Raw genomic sequence first — 24,869 nt, forward strand, 5'->3', positions numbered from 1 at the left:
GTGATCGCCACATTCTACTGGCCACTGCATAATACCAAATGAGGCCTAACTGAATGGACAGGAAAGTGCGTGCTAACGTAATCCTGTACAAAACAAAACAAAAATGACAGAGCGCGGTCCTCAGTTGCTGAGACGCGCGGTCTTTGGAGTTTTTGTTGTTGTTTATCAAGCGCCTTTGATTGTTTTAGAGGTGCTTGATAGACGCACACTAATTTTGCATGCGCGCAAAAGACGTTTTTGATGCGCGCGTTGTAACAACTCGGACCATTACTGCGAGTAGCCAGAACACGAAGCGCTATAGTTTATACAGGCCGCTCCCATAGGACAACACTGTACAATCAGAGGGACAACCGTTACAACTCATCTCGCCGTCAAAGCGAAGCCGAGTTGTCCCCGAGTCCGAGTTTAGCCTGACCCCGTTCGGGTAAGTACTGAGACTGAACCTTTTTGGTTAATATTTCGCATTTTCGTCGTTACCCATCGAATATCTTGTTATAACATCGTTATCCTGCACATTTCCTAAGCATACGTTCACATTTGGGAGCGAAATTTGATAACTTTTGCTGGCGTACCAGGACTTTGTTTGGGCTTTAATTGAGATTACTACGAAGAAAAGCACATAATTCAGTTTGAACATTGCTGAGTATACAACCAAAAATCATTGATATTTGCATGTCAGAATGATAGAGCAGCAGTCAAGCACCAAGTATATACCCCAGTGACAGAATGCAGACATGTGTATTGGCAGGTCCCTTAGGACCGTGCCTTTCATCCTTTTTTAACCCAAGGCCCAATAACTCCTACTAAGTTTTTGAGGCCCAGTTAGATTTAATACAAATCTTTTTTATTTTATTTTGGGTGGACATTGTGGTCCATCTGCGAGAGCTTCACAGCCCACCAGCAGGCTGCTACCCACTGATTGAGAAGCACAGCCTTAGGATACATAATGTACCTTGCACCAATTTCAATGTATGTGCCAATATCAGTGTAAGTCTATGTTAATCATGGAAGTGCCAACACTCAGGGCAAAGGTCATGACCTCTTAATGCATACATAGTTGACAGATAGTTGGCAGATAGTCAATAACATCAAAGCATTTATGTTTTGCACCTTGTGAACTAGTGTAGTCCTAGAGCATCGTTGGTGTTTGAGGGTTGAATACAGTTGTACATTCCTGTTGATTCTTTGTAGCAGCAGCATCGCTTTGCAGTGTGAGTCAAAGAGGCAGTTTTTATCTTGCATCTTCTGTCTTCTCATTAGTTTCTTTAATTGAAAGTCGTTATTGAAATGAAGCAATCATGAAAATTTCTGAAAATTAATAGACCAACCAAACAAAAGTGTGAGTCTGCAAGAATCAATAAACTTTGGATATTTCATTCATGCAGCAGACAAACTACAAGCTGGCTTCTATGTCATTGAACAGTAATAGAACACAGCAACAAATTCCTCTGTTACTGCTCCTGCTACTGTAAAAGTGGAAATTTCCAAGGTGTTGAAATTTTCGCGCATTTCGCGCAAGCAGAAGCTAGCACGAAAATAAAAGCACACAAATATTTTGGCATGCCATATGGTCCAGTAGTTGATGTCTTGATTTCACAGAATTAAAAACACACGAAACTCTTCTTACCCAGCCAAGTGCGAAAAAGTAGTCACACGAAAATATCCACTTTTACAGTATATCAAAGATTCCATTTCAATCCAGTCTGGCTATTCCTCTCAACAAATATAACCCCTTACCTTTGAGTAGTGTAGTCCTTGTTTGTGGATTCTTGTACATAACACATCCAGTTCTTGTAAGCAGAGTGTTGAGATTACTTCTATGCTCCCTAGAATACAAAAGAAAGAGGGAAGGGATCATGGTAGTTCTACATCGAGGTTCACTTGAAATACTAGCCTGGATGACTTGCTGGTATGAACAACAGGAAGAACTATTTTGGGCCTGGTCTTGTTGACAGCAAATTCAATAAAAAACAGAAAGTACATTTGTGTTATTTATAGGCATCTAAGAAGCATTCCCCCTTCAATGGCTCAGTGATGTTTCCCACTGATTCTGTCTTCAAGATGAAGCTAATTTTTGCACACTGTTACCATGGTGATAAGTGTGGCCATAAAAGGAGTTCATCATGGAGTAACCAGTCCTGCCACATGTAGAGGAGCTGGTAAACAAAGCAGCAATGATTAAGGTTGGGCATGTTGATACAATTGTTTGCGATAGCTCACATTGAAGAATTATCAGTTATGGAAAGATGAAGCCTGCATGGACTTTAATAGAGAAATAAATTTGCTATCATCGATGTCTATTTGTGTGTTTGTCATGTGCAAAATAATTGCAAGTATTAGAGCTTGTTTTCAGGCACTTAACCTTCAACAGAGTTATTAGTAGAGTCTGAGATATAAATTTCTGTGAATGTTTGGGATGAATAGTAGTTTGATTTTAGAGTGTGCATGTGTGTGTGTTTGTATTTCTGGTTAGTCATCATATTCTTGACTTTGCTTGATTGTGCCTCAGTAGTACCAAACCTTGATATGCTAGGTTTGTTGTAGCAGCAAACATGGAGTCAATCAGTAACCTACTTCATGGATATGATGTGGCAGAATTAAAGCTCTTGAATCCAAATACATTTGCACCTGTAATATTTATACCCCCGCCAAACGAAGTTTGAAGGGGGTATATAGGAATCAGCGGACGGTCGGTCGGGCGGTCGGTCGGGCGGTCGGGCGGTCGGTCGGGCGGTCGGTCGGGCGGTCGGTCCGTTGCAAATCTTGCGTCGCGAACTACTTCCTCAGTTTTCAACCGATTCCCATAAAACTTGGTACAGATGTGTGCCTTGGGTTGTAGATGTGCAAGACGTATTTTTTGACAGTACCCAAAAGTACGTTGCCATGGTAACGGCATGTTATGGGCAAAAATGGGTACAAATCTTGCGTCGCGAACTCCTCCCACAGTTTTTGATCAATTTTTATGAAATTAGGTACAGATGTTCATCTGAATATGTTAATGTGCAAGACACATATTTCCGCAGTGGCAAAAAGTGCGTTGCCATGGTAACGGCATGTTATTGGTAAAATATAGGGCAAAATGCTTCATGGCAAAACTGCTTCATCAGTGTTCTTCCAATTCTCATGGAATTCATATTGAATGTTTGTCTTAGGATATAGGTCAGCATGACACATTTCTTGACAGTGACAAAAAGTATGTTGCCATGGTAACAGCTCACATATTATGAGCCAAAATGATGGAAAATTTTGTGTTGCAAACTACTTCCTCAGTTTTTGCCCAATTTCCATGAAACTTGGTACAGATGTGTGCCTTTGGTTGTAGATGTGCAAGACGCATTTTTCGACAGTACCCGAAAGTACGTTGCCATGGTAACGGCATATTAATGGCAGAAGATCAAGGAAAGATCTTGCGGATTTAACTACTTCCTCAGTTTTTTGACCAAAGCTTATGAAATGTTGTTTTGACCAAAGCTTATGAAATGTTGTTTGGCGGGGGTATAACCAGCGACATTTCTAGTTTAAAACTGAAGCTTGAATTGGATATACTGAATATGCGACTGACTCTTCTTTTTTTGTTTTTGTTCAGTATTAACAAGCACGGATACATTTTGATTTGAAACCCTGATTTTAGTGCTGGTTACTAGGTTTAAATGTTTTGATACTTACACTGTGGTCCCTTCTATACCTAACATGCAATACAACAAATCCTTGGACAGTACAGCAACTTTTGTAGAATAGTGCCCTCTTTGTTAGATTTTAGACAGGCGTGCTCTCAACTCAGGGGGACATGCTTCCAATCTGGGCCAAGTGTTCATGAACAGGGCAGGATAGAGCACTGGCCAGGCAGAAAAGAGAAAGAGCGACCTCTATTGATCATGCAGAAACAAGACCACTGGTGCTTGAAAAAAAATCTGACATCAGCCTAAATATTCTAATGCTATTGTACTTTGAAGGCAGTTATTGCTAAAGAAATGATTTATGGCCTACTTGTAGATGGTATAAGTTGACCTTGGGTGCATGTGAGTTTTCTGAAATGTCACTACTGCTTGGAGAAGAAGTGAGTTTCACACTTTGATTGGAGATTAAATCATAGTTGGAACACTGGAATGATATGAATCAGATGCAGGCGCTTACACATACATAAACAAACATATTATACAGATGGCCTATTAGGTGATGACATTGTAGCTCCACTGAAAAGTGTGCAGTAGTACTTTATATAATTATTTTGTATGAATTAAGAAGAGAAGTGATTGAATACGGGCTGGAAGCTGACTGCATCCGACCAGTAAGCTGCATTTGCATAAATGCCTGTCTCTGAAATAATTTAGACAACCATAGTGATCGGTAATTAATGCTCCAAAAGTACAATGGGATGACTTTATATAGTGGCCCATAATTCACACCCAGGTAAATTCATGATATGATGGAATTGATTGTTACCTCAGAATACATGTATGTGTTTATACTCTGGAAGATCCTAACTGTTGATATCTGCTGTCTTTGTTTTAATGACAATAACTGAAGATTTGTCATCCCTGAGGGTAGATGTTTAACATTACAGTGACAGAGGCTTGCTGGGGAGTTAGTGTTATTGTTGTGATTATGTTTGTGAATTTCTTGCCATAAATCAACATCATAAGTTTTTTATGACATCTTATCTCCCGAGACATATACCCTGCCTGCCCCGCCCCCTTTCTCTCTTACACCAACACACACACCAGGGGAGTGTTTCAGAGAGCTGTTCGTAAAGTTACGAACGACTTACAAATGACTGGTGATCAGTTTTTGAGCTGAATTATTGAAATTCTGATATGTATAGCACATCAGGAACTGATGACCTGTCGTTTGTAAGTCGTTCGTAACTTTACGAACAGCTTTATGAAACAGGGCCCAGGTATTATATGTTGAACTAGTAGGACTACTAAGATGGAACGCTCTTACAAAGTTTGGCATGGTAATAAGAAGAAAATTCTCTCTCCATGTATGTACTTCCTTCCTGCTTATCTCCTCTTTTATTGTTTTTATACCTTTCTTGTATTACCTCCATATGGGAATGTGTGTGCATGCACACACACACACACACACACACACACACACAGGTGAGGGGTGGACGCTCTCAAGAAAATGAGAGTGTGTAATCTAAAATAACAAATAACCTGGTGTTGAGCCCACTTCATTGCCAGTACTCACCACTTCCTTACAGGTATTGTTTGACTTCAGAAATGCCATTAAGCGCCAACCACAATGGCAGCTACCCTTACCTCGGTCTCATCATTTAAGAATTCAGAATGACATCCTGGCTTTTCAGCTAAATTTTCCTTGGGACACTCATCCTCAAACCCTTTTCTTTTATTTTCCTCATTTTTTTTTTCGTTTTATTCATCCCCTGTGCACACCTATTGTATCCCTGGTTGAAATCTATTAACGGTGTTCATTGTGCAGCTGATCATTCAGCCGGGAATACTGTGGAATGGGTGATGGGCCACAGTCTTCTCACGTCATTTTATGAAGGAGGGAAAGAAAGGAATCAAGAAGTACGAAGATGAAAATGGAAGAAAAAAGAGACAGGGGCGGGTAAAGCACTTGGCTACTTCAGGGTCTGTTCAGGCTGCCGCTTCCTTTCTTTCCCCCTTCAATGTCACCATTACCCTGCCATTCTTAGAATTTGCCTAATTGATTTTTTTTTCCCCTCCAAGTCTGATGGGGTATCCCCTGCTGTCAGGGAGATAGAATTTTGGTAGGAAAAGTGCTTCAAATGACCCCAAAAATAGAAGGGAGAGAGTAGCACTTTTGCTAGTGAAAGTATCATTTTATCGATGTTAACTGAAGCTTATACAACTTCGTATATCAATACAAGGTCAGTTTCTGATTTTTCTATGCCGAGATTTTGGTGATCAGGTGGAAGTTGAAAGCATTTTGATGTGACATACACACTGATGTGATAGTGGTAATTGGAGCTGCAAGTTTTTCAAAACTTGATATAGTAGTCTAAAATGACAAAGTTCAAGATGGCTTGAATTACATTTCAAGACCTCGATATTCCAAGAATGTTTTTCACATAATAGAAAGGCTAGAGAAAATTTGTTTCTAATATTGTTCTAGAATGTGATAGAAAGGAGTCTCTTCTACAGGTATGTTCTTGAAAAGACAAAGGAATAAAGAAAGGTTAAATGCTACAGGGAAAGTTGCAGGAGCAAAAAAAATAATCAAGAATACATTCAAATTTCATTCAATTTGTAGTTTTTGTCAATTTTGTATCTGGTTGTGGAGATGGATATGAAGATCATTATCCTGAAATGTTGCAGTAAAAGTTATACAGTTTGCTTTTCACTTTTCGCTTAGGGATAGTATAAGTCAGTTGAGCAATTTTTTTTTTTTACCAGTAATTTTCTTTTAGAATAAAGAAGAAATTGAAAATGAACTATTGGTAAGAGATGTATTTGGAAGGAAAAATGTCTCAAAATGTTCATCTAATTTAAACGGAGTAAGAAAATGTTGTGCCGAGTGGGAAGTTTGGCTGCAGTTAGAAAGAATGAAATGCCATTCATCCAGAAGAAAAAAAAAAAATGACGTTTATCTGCTCATCTGTGTCAAATGGTGTGCTAAGCAGGTAAAAAGAGGGATGTAATCTGGTCGCCATGCATGACACTGTTAAAGAGATTTATGATTGAGACACGTTCCTGGGCATACTTTTTGACAGAAAAATTGGACACAAGTAAAGACATGTGAAAGAAAGGTCATAGGATCTTAAGAGATGTTAATGCTTTGCCCTTGCCCAGACTGCGATGTGATTTTATTAATCTAACAAACTTTCACCTACGCTCTTCTCAGCCCCCCCCCCCCCCTTCTTTCTCTGGGGTTAGGATCACCCATCCATTTCACACCATAGAAAGGACTTTGCAGAAGTTTTTTGGGGGGCTTTAAAAGGAAGGAGAAGGCGTCATTGTGCAGGAATGTAGCGGCTATTGTCCCGCTTTGCGATGAGTGACCATCAGGTGGACAAAGGTGGGACACACATGACAGCTTTCTCTCCACTCCTATTCCCTATCGATTGGTCATTGGGTCTATTCACTCCCCCTCTCCGCAGTACCCTTTTCTGTCCTCTCTTTGTTTCTAGACTTTTTTCTCAAACCTCTTTTGTGTCAGGGATGGTCCACTGATGAAGCTCAACCAAGAGAGAGAGAGAGGGAGGAAAAAGTTTGTATGTTGGGGGGGGGGGGGCATGGGAGAGGTTTACAATCAATTGCACAGAAGAAAGTTGAATAGATTTAAAAGGAGATGATAAAATGAGAGCAAATAATAGGAGGGGGGCTTTCGTGCAGCTTCCCTAAGAATGGCTGCCCACAATCTTGCCTTGATTCACAGGATTAATGTGTAAGCTGATGTACAATGCAGATTAGCAGTCTTAAAAGAAGAAGATGAAGAGAGAGAGAGTGGGAACGAGGGGGAAAAAAAGAGAAGCAGAAGAGAAAAAAAAAGAGAGAAATCTGAGATTGTTACGAAAGAGAGATGGAAGAATGGCCACTGTGAAATATTTGCTGAGTTTGGCCCAGTAATAGCAAGTACCCTGGACAGGTGTGTAGATTTAGCCCCATGACCTGAAGCAAAATTTCACTCCTCAGTCCACTTATCGGCGCAGAAATTATTCTTTGACTGGTACATTCTAATATCAATATGAGTCATCAGAAGAAGAAAAATGGAACGTCCAGCATTTCTATGTTGGCACAAATATGTAAGTGGGTCACTCACGGGAGACAGAACATCAAACATTATTTCTCACTGTGCAAATTAATCATATTTGTGTGTTTTTTACCCCATGTGTGTCTGGCAGAATATGTGCTCCAAGAATTATTGTAGCTACTTTCAAAGTGCCAGTACATTGGAGATTGTGATATTTCAGCTGCGAGGGATAGGATGGGAGGGGGGGGGGGGGGTGGGCTAAGGAAGAGTAAAGCCACATTAGCTGCACAATTCTCTGTTGTATTGGTGTGGTGATGGTGGAGGGAGGGGGGTATCTCTGAGCTAATTGATTTTGTTATCACTTTCTATTTCTTTCTCTCTCTCTCTTTTTTTTTTTTGTAAATTAGGGGACAGTTGAATAAGGATGATTTCATTTTTAGGTTTCAAGAATTGAATTTTCAATTTCTGTCTAGTTCAGCTGGTTAATATTCAGTATCCCATTATTCAGTTCAAATTAGTATGTACAATTCTTGAGAGAAAATTGGGATTACACTAAGAAATAAAAATGGAAGGGTAAGATTGAAAGGGTAGATTATACATGTCATTATAGGAATATCAGTAGCAAGAGGCTGATAAATTCAAAAGTTGGGCATCTAAAGCTTAAAGATTATGATAATGGCCCATGCTTATTAAGGAGACTGAATTTCATGCATGGGTGTAGAAAGAATGCATGCAGCATTAGTAATAGAAAGCAAATTCTCATAAAACTTAAATATTTGAAACATATGTCTGAACATTCGGCACAGAACAACTGTGTCGGCACTAATGATTACATTTTATAAAGTATCAAATGGCACCCCAACCAACAACAGATAAAGATAAATCTTACAAATATAGCGTAAACTGATTAAAAGGCAGCAAACACATGTTGAATAGGTGACCCCATTGTCGGTTTAAAAATGCTTTGTTTGTCACTAAGGCCCGCTGAATTTAATTTGCCAGTTACAGAGTGTCGGTAAAGATTTTCTGATGAAAACGGAGCAGGTACTATTGAGGTTTGTTCCTCATGGTTTGATGCATGGTGCATGTTGTATTTAATGCGTGACAAAGCCTGCACAGTTGAGTTACTACGTAAACATACGGATACATGTTACAAGAGTCGTGCACATTACTGCTGCTTAGAGGAAGGTGTGCTGTTTATGTTGACTAGAAGCATGCTGCTTCCGTTAGTCTGGTTCTTATATTTGTAGCCCATGCCCTCTTTGACACACAGTATTCATATTTGATAACATTTGAACTAGCGGGAGATTTGCACTGCTTGCCTGGTTGGCGTTTTTTGTAGTTATGCCTGTGCAAAGAGTTCCAGAAGAAGGCAGCAACTTTTGTTTTTTATTTATTTATTTTTTAGGGGGCCTTGAAATTCTGTCAGCAGTAAATTGGCGCTTGGCAATTTCACACTGGTTGGTTAGGATAAAGAGAGGATGTCTCGAGACTTTGGAGAGACTTTTATCTTGGGGTTTTTTGTTTTTGTTTTTGAGTTTTTTGCTTGAATAGTTCATCCATGTCACTGAACTTTTCCAAAGGATAAAGCTTCTTTCGAAAGCAGTGCACAGCCAATGTGCACTTTGGTACAGAATGGACAGGAAATGAGGTGATTTGATGTCCGTGAGTGATCACAACCATCTTCCAGTGGTTGGCAGTATCAGGGACCCGTTTTTGTTGACAAGTTGACAGTTGATAAAGCATGTCACACACTGTCAACCAAGACTAGATAGAACAAATGTAGATCAAGTTAAACTTGACCTAAAATGAGTCCTGAGCTGCTTTCTAGCACTAAACATGCCCATCACATGATTGTACAATCTGTTATGATGCAAAAAGAACAATGTCATGAAATCTTGTGTCACAATCAGTTATTCATGGACAATTTTCAGAATGAGAAAATTGGTTTTTGGTGAAGGGGCACTGAATAAAGGAAGTTATAGTAAGCAAGTACATTATTCGACCTCAGCTTGAAAGTCTGTGACCTAAGTGATTTAATATCTAGATATAGCACACTAAAAATGCTGTTATCTAAAGTACACACTCATTTGACCATATTTTCTAAAAGTATTTCATCAATGATAGATTTGTGTGTTCTGCCCCAGTTTTATAGAATAAATGCCATTTTGTTCCCGTTATTCCTCCCTTGTTTGTGAGAAAGATGTCAAATCATGAGTGAGCAGTGAGGCTATGGCAAGGAATCCATGCAAAGACCAATCGACGATACCATGCTGACATTGATTTGTCTATTGTGATGTGTGTGGGTGTGTGTATGTGTGTGCACAAGATTGTGATTGCATACACTACTAGGGGTTATTTTTGTTCAAGAATGTGAATACTTGAGTGGGGACATTTGAAAAGCTCAGTAATAAGTGTGATCCTGACCTGAAAATGTCACCGCTGTATTTGATTCCTGTATGGTGAAGTGCCATCAATTCTGTGACAAGGTCATTTCAGAGTTTGGCAGGTCAATAGTTTGTTTGTTTGTTTGTTTGTTTGTTTGTTTTTATTTTTAAAGTTTACACGCAGTTACTGCAATTTAATGCTTCATTATACCTTTCAGTACCATCGTTAAGGTGACAGAGAGTGGCTTGTTTCGTCCTGATGTCATTGCGCTCTGAAAATAAGTGGTCAGTTGGAAGGTATTTTGATCTGTCGAGAATGGTCCCGGCCTCCTTTGTTTTGTAACTGTGTTCACACCCATTGTGGACATACAGGAGGTGTATTGAGGGCTATTAATCATGGCAGAGCAGTGGGCCATTGTGCCAGACACCTGTGTTGACACATTCCTGCGATGTACCTGTGAAGTGAAGGGTTTCTTTCATTCGTGGAAGTATCGCTTGGAGCAAGCGCAAAATATCCCTGACATTGGGCGAGAAAGAAGGGAGTAATTTGCAGCTTATGCCTGTGGGATTCATTGCTACAGTAGGAAAGGTGTGAAAAAAAAGAGAAAAAGATAAGGGGTGGGGGGGTGGGAGGGTGTGGGATAGGTAAGAGGGGAAAACGGGACGCCGCCCGAGAAAGAGTTGGGAGCTTTTCGTGGTGCTTGTAACTGCATTTGTATGCTTGGGTTGTTCTTCGAGACAACTTGGTGTGCCTACACAAGACCAGCGAGGATTACCTTTGTAAAGGCTGAACACATTTCAGCCTAGCCTGAGGGTGCATAAGGCACTGCCTAGTCCCACGTGTTCTATTTCCACAAAGTTCCTTTGCTTTTACAATATGCTATGTCGAAGAAGGGGATGCAAAGGGGGGGGGGGGTTGGATAACCAGTTGAAACGTCAATTCAGTATTGACTAGCTCCATTTTTTTCTCTTTAATTGTCTCTTGAGGGACAAAAAATTCCATTTGGCCAATTATTTTTACAATTATCTGTCCGCCATTCACGCGCCAGAAACGTTAGTTTGTAATACGGCACGCTCAGCCGAAATGTATCCGCAAGTGTATTGTACTTAAGTGTCGGCGGCCCTGTATACAGTTGCAAGTGGTTGTGACATTCCCAAAGACCTCGCGTCGACCGCGAAACCCGTTGGTTCAGTGTGTGTCAACAGCGAGGTGCTCTGTGCCGTGCGGCATTTCGGAAACTGCTTGTCAATTTGTCAATCATTCAACAATCGGCAACACCTGGGCTAATCTAGACCACTTGCTATTATGGCATTGTCAAGTTCTAAAGGTGTCATGGCATTTGAGAAGCCTTCTCGTGGTGCGGCGTCTGTTTGAAAACCCAAGCAGATGTTTGCCCCATAGAAGCAAATTGAATTTTGTGATGACCTAAAGACCTACCTTTCTCTTTAGGGCTCACTTAGCAGTTTGTAACAGTGAATCGAATACAATATCTGTAGCCATTTGCTACAGATGTTCATGCACATTTATTGAACATGATAATATAACAAAAACAAAGTATAATATGAATAAGTGAGTACAGCCTGGAGTGAAAGCAGTATTTTACCATTAAGTATTTTTTTTTTTTTTTTGGGGGGGGGGGTCCTTTTTTTTGCAAGCATTTGAATACTTCCAGAAAGTTTTTAATGTGTTCTGATACTGGGATTACAAAATGCTAATCTGGTCAGACATGTGGCATTGCAACACATTATGTTATGCTCTTTATCATGAAAATATATGTATGCCACAGTACATGACAGTTTGTAGTATGTGAAAATAAAGATCAGCAGTGGTAAGTGAACCAATTTCACCCACTGCACATGTGATAAGGTGTTTTTTTTTAAATCTTACACTACATCTTATTGATACATCATAACTTTTTTTTTTTTGGCCTTTTCACTTTGAGCACCATGCTTTTGTGGTATCACAGCGTCTACTGTGCCTTCAAAATTGGAATGATATTGTGCCTGGGTATCTTTTTATGCCTCCACCACAAAGTGTCGCCGGGGGCATTATGTTTTCGGGTTGTCCGTCCGTCCGTCCTTTCGTCCGTAATCAATTTTGTGAACAGCGTATCTAAAAAATTGTTAGAGGTATCCTAATGAAACTTGGCATGTATATGTATGAGTGGGCGAAGTTGTACCTATCAACTTTTGGGCACACATGTTCAAGGTCAAAGGTCAAGGTCAAATGCTCAAAATGTCATTATTTCCCCTATATCTATGCAATGCCTGGAGGTATTTTCTTGAAACTTGGTATATACATGAATTACCAAATAAAGATTCCCCAAAGAGAGCTTTGGGTCATGAGGTCAAAGGTCAAGGGTCAAAAGTCAAGTGAAAATTTTTAAATTTCACTCTTTCCTCCATTTCTCACAAATATTTCAAGGTATCTTCATGGAACTTAGTATATATGCATACTGACTGGCAGTGATCATGTAGGGAATTTAGGGGTCAGGGGTCAAAGGTCAAGGTCAACTCATCAAAATGTCATTATTTCTCTCTTATCTATGCAATGCCTGCAGGATTTTTTCTTGAAACTTAGTGTATGCATGTATTACCCAATACAGATTCTCTTGGAAGTTTCTTGCCAAAAGGTCAAAGGTCAAAGGTCAAGTGAAAGTGCTTAATTTCACCTCTTCTTTAAACTTATAAAAGGGTCAAAAGTTGGGTACAAATCCTCAAATCCCCAAATACCTGCACTCTTAGACAGTATAGCCATTCATCCAAATAAACCTAGTTCAAGGAAAGTGAACACTCAATGCATTTGTGACAAACCTGTCATTTTAATGTTTTGCCAGTTATGTGAAACTGTCATCATACATTGTCAAGACATTGTGCTATAGACCTATTCGGAGAACCATGCATTATGGCGGAGGCATACCAGTCGCCATAGCGATATTTCTAGTTATCTATAGGTCTTGTCTATAAATACATCTATATTTCCTTCTTGATGATTTAAGGAGTTAATCACATATTTCATATGGATTAAACTGTAACTTGAAATGCACTTTTAGCTGTTGGGGGAAAAGGTAATGGGCAGAGGCCAAAGGGTAGAGGCTAAAATCAAACAGTCATGTTTTTCATCCTAAAACAAAATGATTAGACAAGTAAAGGACTATGACAGTTTGTTTATCAATAAGTCATCAAGTCATCAAAAAAGCTGTATGTTCATGTGATTGAGTTGATAAGCTAATTCATTTCACAGCACAGCAAAGAGCAGTGCCATGACGAGAAAGTCACTTTAGTTTAATAGAGACTGGTACATTTGTACTCGCATCTTTTGGAATTAGCCTGTAACTGTTAACTGTAAAGGAGGTGGTTTAAGCAGCTAATTTGGGCTTGATTTATTCAAGAGGCCTCAAAATAAAGAAAAAGAAAACAATTCCCTGCTGAGCATTTTTTTTTTTCTTTTCCCCTTTTAATGACGCATTTAGGGGTGTCTGAATTTACGTCAGGACAAAAGATTAATACTGGAATAATCTTAGCAGCTAAGAAGATTTTCTATCTCATCTTTTTGACAGGCAGAAATCTGCTTTATCCTGCTTCTTATCAGATGAATTTACCATTGTCATGTAACATATCCCTGGTAATACTCTGCAAGGGCCTTTGTAGCAGTAGTCAGCCGGAGCTTGGCAGATCAGCCAGGCGTGTCTTGACAAAATCCCGATGGGGACTGTTGCTCCAAAAGACCAAATTCTTGCACCAAGGACTTGGGCTTTACTGGCCCGATGGAAAAACCTGACAGACTAACAAACGGACCTGACCTACAGACTGAGCATTTTTGCTACACTATGTCTTTGACTAAAAAGATGAAGTGACAATTTATATAGTCATCTAAAACCATTAGACAGCCACGACAATCACACAAAGTTACTTTTAAGTAAGCGCATGGATAGTATGATGTATCCCCCTAGTGTATGTATTAAAGCTAAGTAAACATAACCTTCCATAATAATTTCAAGGACTGCATATTTGCTCCAGCGAAAGTATGTTTCAAGAGCTGGAAAAGTCTTGTTGCTTTGTTTTGGGAGTTATTTTAGCTCTTGATATGCAAATCATGTCTGACTCACTTCCTTCAAGGGGACAAGGCAAGAAGACTTTGTGGAGGGATGATAAAAAAATTTATAAAAAGTAGCCATAGATGCGCCCACAGACGTCCACAGACAAGTTAATTCCAAGAAATTCATTTCACCCTTTCATTGCATGCCCCCACTGCTGAGGTAAATTTGATTCAAAAGGAAACACTCAGATGCTCCACTTTATAGCATGTGCTGTGGTGATTATTGGTGGTAGGAATCACAATGTTAATCCAGGTTTGTTCTTTGTCCACTGGGAAATGTGTGACTTGCCGTCCTTTGTGCTTTGAAATTGGTCCAAACACATACACAAAGGAAAGAAAAGGGAAATTAGCGCAGGTGAGGGTAAAGTGTGGTTTGTGATTACTGCTAAGCGATGGGGTAAATAGTGTTAGCACTTTGTGTCAGAATTAGGCATGGCATATTCTCAGCTGATAACTTCTCATCCCATATTAATAGACTCGGCCCTTCTGTGGCCACATCCTACTTGCGTGGTGGGACACGCGTGTACACACTGTGCAAATCCTATCAAAGTTTCAGTCTTTTTAAGACTTAAGTCCCTCTTCCATGGACTTGTCTTTAAAAAAAAAAAAAATCTTCTATTTCATTGTCTGTCTGCAAACATGTGAATTAGGACAATTAGAACTTCACATGGCGTTTATTCAGTGAGTCTGCTAAACCTGATTATCAAGTATTACATGCCGAAAGCTTCCCAGATATATCTTCAGCAACCAGTTGAAAGTGACTGTGCATTACCGATAATACCATGTCTTATCAACTACTCAAGTCCTTAGCGTAGTTGATACAGCAGGCGTGCATGAATTTGAGTCTCACTCTGAGATTAGTACTACTAAACTATAGCTGCTTAGTTGTACCTTGTCTTTTGTGTTTCCACTAAGCATTTTGAGAGAAGAGAGGGAGAGATTTGAGACAGAAAAACTGATTTGTGTGAGATTGTAAATATTTGGCATTTCATCCATTTACAAAAGTCGTCTTGACTTTTATTTACAATATGTGGTGACTGAGAAAGTGAAGAGGTTGTCCCTGCTTGATTTCTTCATTTTCTCAAAGGTGTTCATTATTCAAGGCTTATGAAAACTGACTGTAATGGAAACTATTTGTCCCACTTGAAATCCATGAGTTGAGATTCTAACACTCCAGTGGTAGATTGGAGTCCCTTCCCCCTTCTTTTTGACTTTGATAGATGCTGCGTGTGACAGATGTTGTGTGATGGTTGTATCTTTATTTTTTCCAGCACTGTCATTCCACAGCCCAACATGATTTTGCCAACAACTTTAATATCGTTGTCCTAACTGTCACAAAGATTTTACAAAACAGCGTTGGTAGACTAAACTTAATCAATCAAAAGCTTTCGACAGTGAGTCAAGGCTTAAAAAGAGTAAGAAATTGTGCACGGGAGTTGATGAAATGATATGATTCAACAAAATAAACAATCTATACAAGAGAAAATATATATGGTCAAATCAATGTCTGTATTGTATTTGATTGTAATCATATTCTGTATATATTCTTTTTTACTCCATTGTAGGCAACCAGACAAACTTTGTGTGATATGGACCAGGAGAGGACGAAAGAAATCGACAGAGGTAATACTGGAAATTTGTATTCTCATCAACAATTAGTTTCTTTCTTCTTGTTACTCTTTGCGTGTCATAGCAGAAGCTTTGATTAATTGCTGTCAATTTTGGAAGATGCTGATTTCTGTTGGCCAAGCAAGATTTAAATACTGTGGATAGATTGTTAGTAACTATCAGATAGAATGCTTCTTATTGTAAAAGGGAGATGATATGTTTCAATGTGTGCTACATTCTCTGTCCAGTAATCCCAGAGTGTCATTACGTTTGTAGATACAATGTAGTGGATGTAGTGACTTGGGTTTTGATGCCAAGAACAGTCCAGAATTGATATACAAAGTTTGTATGTTTCCTCATCATTATCAAACTATGTTTGGAAAAGTTTTTGAGCCAGCAAAGCCATCCTGGTCAATCCTTCAATGATTTGTTTCAGAAAATGCGACAATATCCTTCAATGACTTGTTTCAGAAAATGTGACAATATCTGAAATTGATCATTCCCGTGAAATATCTCTTATCTCAAATTGAATCAATTTTTTGTCAGTGAGGGTGTACTGCCATTTGTCACATAGGAATGACTGCAGGGTGAAATGAGCAAAACCAACCATTTGCAATGGAGATGGTGCATGAAGGACTGGCTTGGTTCTGACCTCGTCCACTTTGTTTCCTTATTGTTCTTTCTGACGTTGTTGATGTTGTTGTTGTTGTTGTTGTTGTTGTTGTTTTCAGCTTCACAAGTGGGTGCCCGGTATCAAGGAGCCGTACAAGGGGACAGTGACCTGGACAGTACCAGAGAACCTAGAGATTACTGTCACTTTGTTTAAGGTGAGTGGCATCATGCTGGGTGCCCGTAACACCATGCTGGCTGTAGTCTATCGGTGAATGAACCTCTTCCACAAGTTGCCGTTTCTGTTGTTGTTGTTGGTGTTGTTGTGATGCACAGTGCCATGAAAATGAACCTGTCAAGTCTGGTGGGCCAATCGAGCTCGCATCTCATACTCTTGCATCATTGAAAGTGAAGTGGAAAAAGGTTACATGATAGTTTCAAAATGAAAAGTTTACACATTAAGCTAACTTGAATACATAAGTCTCCCCTGACAAACACAGTTGCAGGAATACCCTACAAGGTGTACTGTAGGCATTTTTTGTTTATCTCACATCGTGCAGACTTGTACATAACAAAATGCTACATCGCAGTTGCAGGAATACCCTACAAGATGTACTGTAGACATTTATTGTTTATCTTGCGTCGTGCAGACTTGAACATAACAAAATTCTTCATTGCATGGTCTGGCTATCAGATAGCCACATACACCTCACATACATGATAACAGACAAGGCTGAGTATTATCTGGTTATAACTCCACATTATAAGAGACTTAACAGGTATGAAACTTTGCTTGTAATAACCAGTTGTAAGAATGTTGATTTATGCTCTCATTGATAAGGTAGTCTTGAAGTAAACTAATATTTGACATTTTGCAATTCAGGTCATGAATAGTAAGTTGTGTGAAAAAGAGAAATAATCATGCCTATTATCCTTCTGTTATATTTTCATTTTGCATTATGTGGTTTTGGGAGTGTGCTGATGAGGACTTTAAATGCCGAGGTGGTCATTTGTAATGCATTGAAAGTGTTCTATTTAGTTGGCAACGGATTGTGGACTGTATTATTCTGTGAGTCATCATTGTTGTGATCAGTTGATGTTTGGAGATGGTAAAAATATGGCTTCTTTTTCTTACAGGAAAACAGAGCTGATGCTCCATTTGAAGACAAAGAGTGGCTGTTTGTCATAGAGGATGTAAGTATCATTTTCCCTTATGAGTCTGCTCTGGTTGTAGTCAGCATTTTTTTTTTTTTTTTTTTTTTTTGTATGGATGGAATCGTGCTGTACTAGATAAAAAGCAGATAAATACCTCTACCCCAGAGAAAAATATCTGAGGCACAATGTGGTGGAAAAATTAGTGATGTGGATCTATCTTAGTGTACAGCCTCTTTGTAGAAAGTATTGATGTTCTTTCACTTCCTTGTGTGATATTGCTCCTAATTTTTAATGTCACTTTATTTTTTCAGAGAAACTTAGAAAAAGATATGAAAGAATTAAAAAAAAGTGCCCTCTGTAAAGCATGTTTAATATAATAATGTCTCCATGTACAAAAGAAATTACTAGTAGCTGTAGATGAATGATGAAGACAGTAAATGATGGTCACTGTAATCAACGACACATTACAAGTCTGTAGGATGGCTGATGAATGATATTCATGTGATTGAATTGAATTGAATCGATTAGATAGTATCAAATTAATTATGAGAGAAATGATTTTTTCCTGTGTTTTGTAGTGTTTTGGTTTATTCGTCTTATTAGACGCTGCAAATAAATTGATTGAGGACTTACCTTCTGATATGATATGAAGGGGAAAGACTAAGATGACATGTGACAAAGTTGTTTGATGGACAAATTTGTGTGTGTGTGCTTTCGTTGCCAGGAGGCTAAGAAGGGCAAGCGGCGGGTGCTGGCCCAGGGGGTCATCAACATGAAGGACTTTGCCAGCATGGTGCCCACCCAGGAGCGCCAGCGGATCAAGCTGAAGGCGGTCAGCAAGAAGATCGTCAGCGCCTCCCTGGAGCTTACCGTCTCCTGTATGCTCTTGAGGGAGGGAGCGGCCACGTGAGTTACATCATTCATCATCATCATTGTCTCATAATAGTTATCTCCCTGATGCCTGTTTAAGGCGACTCTAATTAATTCAGTAAAATTAATGTGAATTGAATGGAAGAGGCTTCATTGAATTCAGACATTAAGTTAGGAAGTCATTTAGTTTAAAAATTCACTTGTTTTCACCAAAAATGTGATGTTTACCACAAAGGCAATTGTAGATTAGGCAATAATGTTGTCACCCGTCAAATCTTCCATTTCACTTCAATGCAAACTTCACGTCCTTTTTTGAAAAAAAAAAACAACCAACACATTAATTATATCCTTCATGCCAAAGAGTATTTCATAATTGTAATCACTCAGCAACATCCAAATTCATCCATTCATCCATCCACAAACATCTTTAAAGATTATCTTCAAAGTTCAAACCAGTGGGAGGAGTTGTGAGATGATATGATTATCAACTTGTATATCTAATTAGATACATTTAAGTGCAATTATTATGAAAAATATGTCTTTCTTTTTGTTAGATGTGACTCTTTTCAGTAAGTTTAACTCTAACAAGGATTGTCGTGTCACTTTAAATTTTAACACTCTACCATCAGAATAGTTCAGAGGAAGAAACTGCTCAGATTAGTTTGATATGAACACATGAGACACCTGCACTGTATAATAGCTCACCATATATGGGATCCCCTTCTCCATGACAAGAAGAAGGAAAATTCAGTGATTTGTAGCTTTAATGGCATACTTGTATGTAATCCTTTGTTCGGGCATTACTTCTGTGTTGTATCTTATCTTGGGATGGTTAAGATATTTATTCTGATGGAGATTTACGCAAGCCGAAGATTTAGTCTATTATTCACTGTGCTCTCTGTAATTTGTGTGAGGCTGTGACTGCCTGAACCACTAATCCACTAATTGCAGTCTGTGGATAAGATATGGTTTGGATTTAAAGGGTTGACTTTCTTCTTTGGTGCTCGAAATGCTTATTTGTTCATGAAATGGCACCCCACCCACCCCCACCCCAATTATACTTTGTGCACTGTCAAAAATGAGGGATTTGTTTATGTTCAGGATTGTTTAGAAATTGTCCTTGTTTTCACCTCATTAATACAGTTTAAATGAATAATGAAATATATTAGCAAGAGTTACATACTTTCTAAAGGTTCTTTTCTTGTTTACAGTGACCATCAAAAAAAAATCCCATTAAAAATGCAAGCTGAATTGGAGTAAGTGAATAGTGCTATGGAAAGCTGTGTATTATTGAATTGACTTGGTATATTTCACTTTTCAGTGGTGTTTAATGTGAGATGTTTGATATTGTTCATGTCACCATCCCTACCCCACCCCACACCATCCTTCTGTCACACAGGGAAAGTAGGCATTCAGTATTAACCTTCTCATCACGCCTCATTTGATTGGATTGGAGCGATTTAAGGTGCAGAATTTGTGGAAGGACAAATGCACATTGTTTGAATCAATAGAAGTGTTTCTTTTTTCTCTCTCTCCCATAGTGCCTTTATAGGTGTATGAGTTGAATTGGGAGAATAAAATTGTGCTCATATTGCAAGTCAGGCACGACAAAGTCTTTTGCATCAATACCCTTCCAATACCAATGATAACTACCCTAGGTATGAACGGCCAGGATATAAACACTCACCTATGATATCAAAAGGGTAGAAGCCCTATTGATTTCGAATACCAAGGGTAATTCTAATGTACATCATAGTCTAGATGGATTTTCTCCCTATGGTCTGAACTTATAGTGTTCCTGATACAGTATATATACAGATACTAGAGTACACATGCATAATCTGATTATTATTTATGAATTAAATGAATTTGAATCAGACAGTGCAATATAAACACAGAAGAGATTAATGAGACTCCATCCCCACCCACGGAGTAATTTTCAATGAAAGTTGTCCTCTCTTTGATTTACATCGTTTTTAATCATTATCGAGTATGATTATTTGACCAATGTCAGTATATTATTTGTTTTGGGTAGTGTGCGCTTTTGTTTCCCCCCCCCCCATTGTTGTTGTTGTCATTTCAAAATCTGGCAATTTGTGCGAATCTTGTGATGCACAGCACATGCTTTCTTTCAACCTTGGCCACACAGAGATGACGACATGCAGAGTCTTGCCAGTATTCTGAGTTTCCACCAGCCCGACATTGCCGACCTCAACGACTTCGAGGACGAGGACGACGAGTTTGACAGGGAGATTTTGACGTCGGAGAAGATCTCTGAGCTGACCAGTCAGTACACCTTCATGGTACCGGACAATGATGGGGACGACCCATTCAGTGCGTTAGATGCCCTTGAAGAGGAAGAATTCACAGGTGAAGATAAAAGATGAGATGTGCAGTAATGACTTCCATCACCAATGTAGATGTAACTTTACAGATTTCGTTTAGATGTTGTGGAAACGAGAGATGATAATTCTGATGACGAACATAGTGATAATGATGCTGCTGCTGCTGGTGATAATGCTGATGATGATGGCATTGTGTGTAATAAATGACATGTTTTTGTTTCTTTTTGAATGATCATTATGAAAATGGCAATATAATAAGATGGTGGTCAGATGATGAAGATGTTGATGGTAGGGATGATGATGCCAGTGTTGGAAATGACATACTTGGTGGTCTGGAGAAGTAAAAATTGTAATGGTGGTGATAACGATAATGATATTCATAATGTTGATGATAACAGTGATAGTGGCGGTGATGGATATTATGGCAAATGATGTTGAAGATGGTGTGAGAATGGTTATGCCCGCAGTATTGGTGAATGTAAAGGTAGTTTTAATGGTGTGGTGTCTCTGGAGTAACATTTTTACTGCTGCCTTCAAAGAAGGCTGAAGTACGTCTTTGCCAATCTGCTTGTTGTACCAATTTCTCCCCTTTTCCACCTTCCAAAAGAAAATATTGCATGCCAGATTCCAGAACAGCATGCTATAATTCATATTATAAATCATTTTCTTATAATTTTATTTGGATATTTACTTGTGGATGGCATTTGCCCAAATGTCTTTCATTTAAACTTGCCAATCTATTTTCAAGGTTATTTTTTCCCCCTATCTTCCGTGGTATTTGAAACAATCTACAAACAAATGTTTGTTTTTGAACCACCCATCTTTTGTCGGTTTCACCACACACCATGTCGGCAGTTCCAGTGACCCTCTGTTCCAAATTCCATATTGATCTGTTTTTGTGAAAGCCCAAATCGGTGCCTGCTGCTGTTTTGGACCCCGCTGCAAAGGGCCCATGAATAATTAATGAGGTGCGGGGGAATGGCCCCCGCAGATTTCAAAGCCTTGAGCCAAGGGGGGCGTGTGAAGGCAGAGATGACCAGTTTGGACTCCCTTCCATTCAGCCCCGTTTTCACAAGCCGACGAGACCGATGAGATACCCCTCAATCCAGTTTTCGCTCTTCCTTCTACAGTTACTGCAGCCTCCATAATGGATGGCAAATATTTGCCAGTTCTAATTTATACTCCCTTTCAGAAATGGGACTAATTCCACCTTCATCCAATTAACATATGGTTGTACAGAACTTTCTGTCTGCGTGTGTGTGACTATAAGAAATACGGCACTTGGGTTCTTGATGAGTGTGTACATGTATCATTCAACTTTAGTCCTAGGCAAGCTTATAGGCTGATTTACCATTGTTTCCACTTTATTGTCATTTTTCCTCTGAGGACTTAGAAGGTTTTTCATCTATTGGTACATACCTCAATGCATTTCAGTGTTTGGCATCAGTTTGCATGCATTCATTGTTGCTATGTTGGGCAAGTCTCAGGCAAGCTTACTGCCAGCAGCAGAAAACCAGGATTGTATTATTGCATTGAAGGCTTAGATTGGATTGTTGATGTAGATGTGGAATGGTGATGGTGTTAATGGTAGCGATGGTAACAATTAATTGTAGTAGTTATAGTGACAACAATATTAATTATATAGTAATCATATGATAATTTGATGAGGGTGATGATGGATTATTAACATTGTTGTTATCTAAATTATCATGTTCAAATTTTGTCATTACTGGTATTACTTTATTATTATTATCATCCACATCATAATGACAGCAGTGTCTCTTGGATGGGGGAAAAAAGTCCATTTCTATCCAATGAGAACAGTAATCACAATGCGGAGAGTCTTGACTACAAGTGGGACAAATGTCTGTTACATTTCCAAACTCTTTGAATGTTTATTGTTACAATCTCAAGGAGCTCTAGAGGACAGCTGGTTCATCTATGCATCCTGTGATAATTCTGATTAAGAGGGTTTTTCATCTCATAATCTGTGGAGTGTCTGTAATTTCTTACTTAGGTCCCTCATTTATTGTGGTTGCCTATCAGGAGTTTAAAAAAAGTGGGGGGGGGGAGCGAATCTTGGAGACAAAACTCTAGTCACCCCATGATGCACTTTCTCCCTCTTTCAACTCTACAAAAGAATTTGCAACAAAAATTGTAAAAAAAAAAAAGAAAAAAAAAAAGGAGAGACTGAAGGAAAAGAAAGGGGTGCGCTGGGTTTTGGAACAGGGGGAGTGAAAGTCCAAATTGTGAGTCAGTGCATTGAATTGGAGAGATTTAAGCAGCCTCGCACAATGGCCAGAGCGACATTACGCAATCGGCCCAAGCCATGTGCTATTGTGTTGGTGTCTCCTCACACAGGCCCTGAGTTAATGAATAGATGAGTCCAATCAAAGGAGCAAGAGGCGTTGGTTTATTTTCTTTCCCTCTCTCTCTCTCTCTCTCTCTCTTGCATTCCTTTTCATCTGAGGGGAAGGATTTTTGCCTGCTATGATTCTCCCTTTTCTGCACTCCTTTTAGTGGTAAAATTCATTCTCCCCCCCCCCCCCCCACCCTCCAACTCTCCCTGCTTCTCAAGTAGAATTACAACTGAGCCAACAAAGCGGACAATGTGTCAGATCGTGTTCTTTGTCTCTTGACTGGAGTTTGGTCATTGTGCTGACCATAGATGGACTGGACAATGGTCACAATGGGTGATTCTGCTCCCAAAGCAGCTTTGCAGCCCCCGTTTCCCATTGGGTCAACGCTCTATGGCCACTGTCCACTGGACCCAATCTTAATGGCTATTCACCTATTATCACTCCTGATTGAAAATCTTCGCTTCTCCCATTTTCTACCATTTTTCACTCCTGTCCATCTTAGGGTTTTTCCTCTCTCCCCTTCTTCCCCCTCTCTTTCTCTCTCTCTCCCTCTCATTTCTTACTCTTTTTATATGTTAGCTAGTCAATCTTCTTTTCTATTCTTTTTTTACTCTGTGTTGAATTTTTTTCCCCTCAGCAGCGGAATGAATGGAGCTTCTAGCTGGAGGCGGCGGTAACACCCCCAAACTCTTGTCACAAATCCCTACCATCGAGCTCTTCCCAAACCAGTGTGTTTTCAGATTTATTGAATTATCCGCTAATCTCACGATAGTCTCCTGTGCTGCATTCAGCGCCTAGCTTCTCCAATGCCCTGAAGTAAAGAATAACTGTGATTATGAATATCACATCCGAAATAAATAAAGAATGGTTGTGGCATTCTATGTGCAGATATTTGTATGCATTATCAGAGGCAATTAAGACACACTTCTATTGGGAAGTAAACATGAAGTAGGCAGCTCTTCAGAAACAGCTGAAGTGCTACTTGAAGATTGTGAAACTTTAAGCGAGCTAGTCTAAAGTGAACTCATTAGGACCTGTAATTGATGTGGAGGAAACTTTGAATGCTGTAAGTACTTTCTTCATGCTGTAACACAAGCTACAATCATGACACAGGTAACTAGGTGATGATTTCTTTCAAGAAGAAATTTGACCGAATTTCAAGACGGTTGAGATTGCAATTTGCATATATATTTGGAATATCTCTTGTAGCACAGTTGTACCGTAAGTACAATGACAGGAATGTAATTGCACATGTCATGTATGATGATATTAGTGCAGTTGTATAGTTGTATACTCTCTTGGGCTTGATCATCTTTTCTCTTCATGAAGTTACCTGACATAAGATAGGACAAATTTGAATTGATTTAACCATGCCAGCAGTGTAAATGCTCCTTCTATGTAAAACATATCATGCAGAGGCTCATGTGCAGTCACATCAACTTTTAAAATTATTTAAAACCTTTTAGAAGCATTGTGAAGGTGTAAACCATTCCAAAGTTCACTTGTACAAAAACACTTTCACTGTTCTGCTCATGCCTATGCATCAAATGTGTAGTAATGTAGTGCAATAAATGTTACTGATCAATACTTTATTCCTTTTTTAGAGTACAAGGCTACTCAAAAAGTACAGCTTTCCTTATAAAATATCTTTATGAAGAAACTTGCACTTTCATTCCATTCACAAAATAATTCAGTGATGTGGGTGAATAGGTCCAAAGAGAATAGGGAGAGTGACAAAAAGTGCATTTTCCCT

General features: G+C 39.1%; 1 protein-coding gene across 1 annotated transcript in view; it reads left to right on the forward strand.

Moving 5' to 3' along the window:
- The window catches only part of LOC139731540 (EH domain-binding protein 1-like), a 64,296-nt gene that overhangs the window by 6,441 nt on the left and 32,986 nt on the right, over positions 1–24,869 (forward strand). Inside the window, exons 2-6 of the mRNA XM_071642423.1 lie at positions 15,735–15,792; positions 16,509–16,604; positions 17,524–17,580; positions 18,266–18,447; positions 20,561–20,781. Coding sequence (XP_071498524.1) covers positions 15,735–15,792; positions 16,509–16,604; positions 17,524–17,580; positions 18,266–18,447; positions 20,561–20,781 — 614 coding nt within the window. The remainder of the gene's footprint in view (positions 1–15,734; positions 15,793–16,508; positions 16,605–17,523; positions 17,581–18,265; positions 18,448–20,560; positions 20,782–24,869) is intronic.

Source organism: Diadema antillarum, unplaced genomic scaffold (genome assembly GCF_040938485.1).
Source record: "Diadema antillarum isolate AM-2024a unplaced genomic scaffold, OU_Dant_1.0 seq00000377_RagTag, whole genome shotgun sequence".
Lineage (NCBI taxonomy): Eukaryota > Metazoa > Echinodermata > Echinoidea > Diadematoida > Diadematidae > Diadema > Diadema antillarum.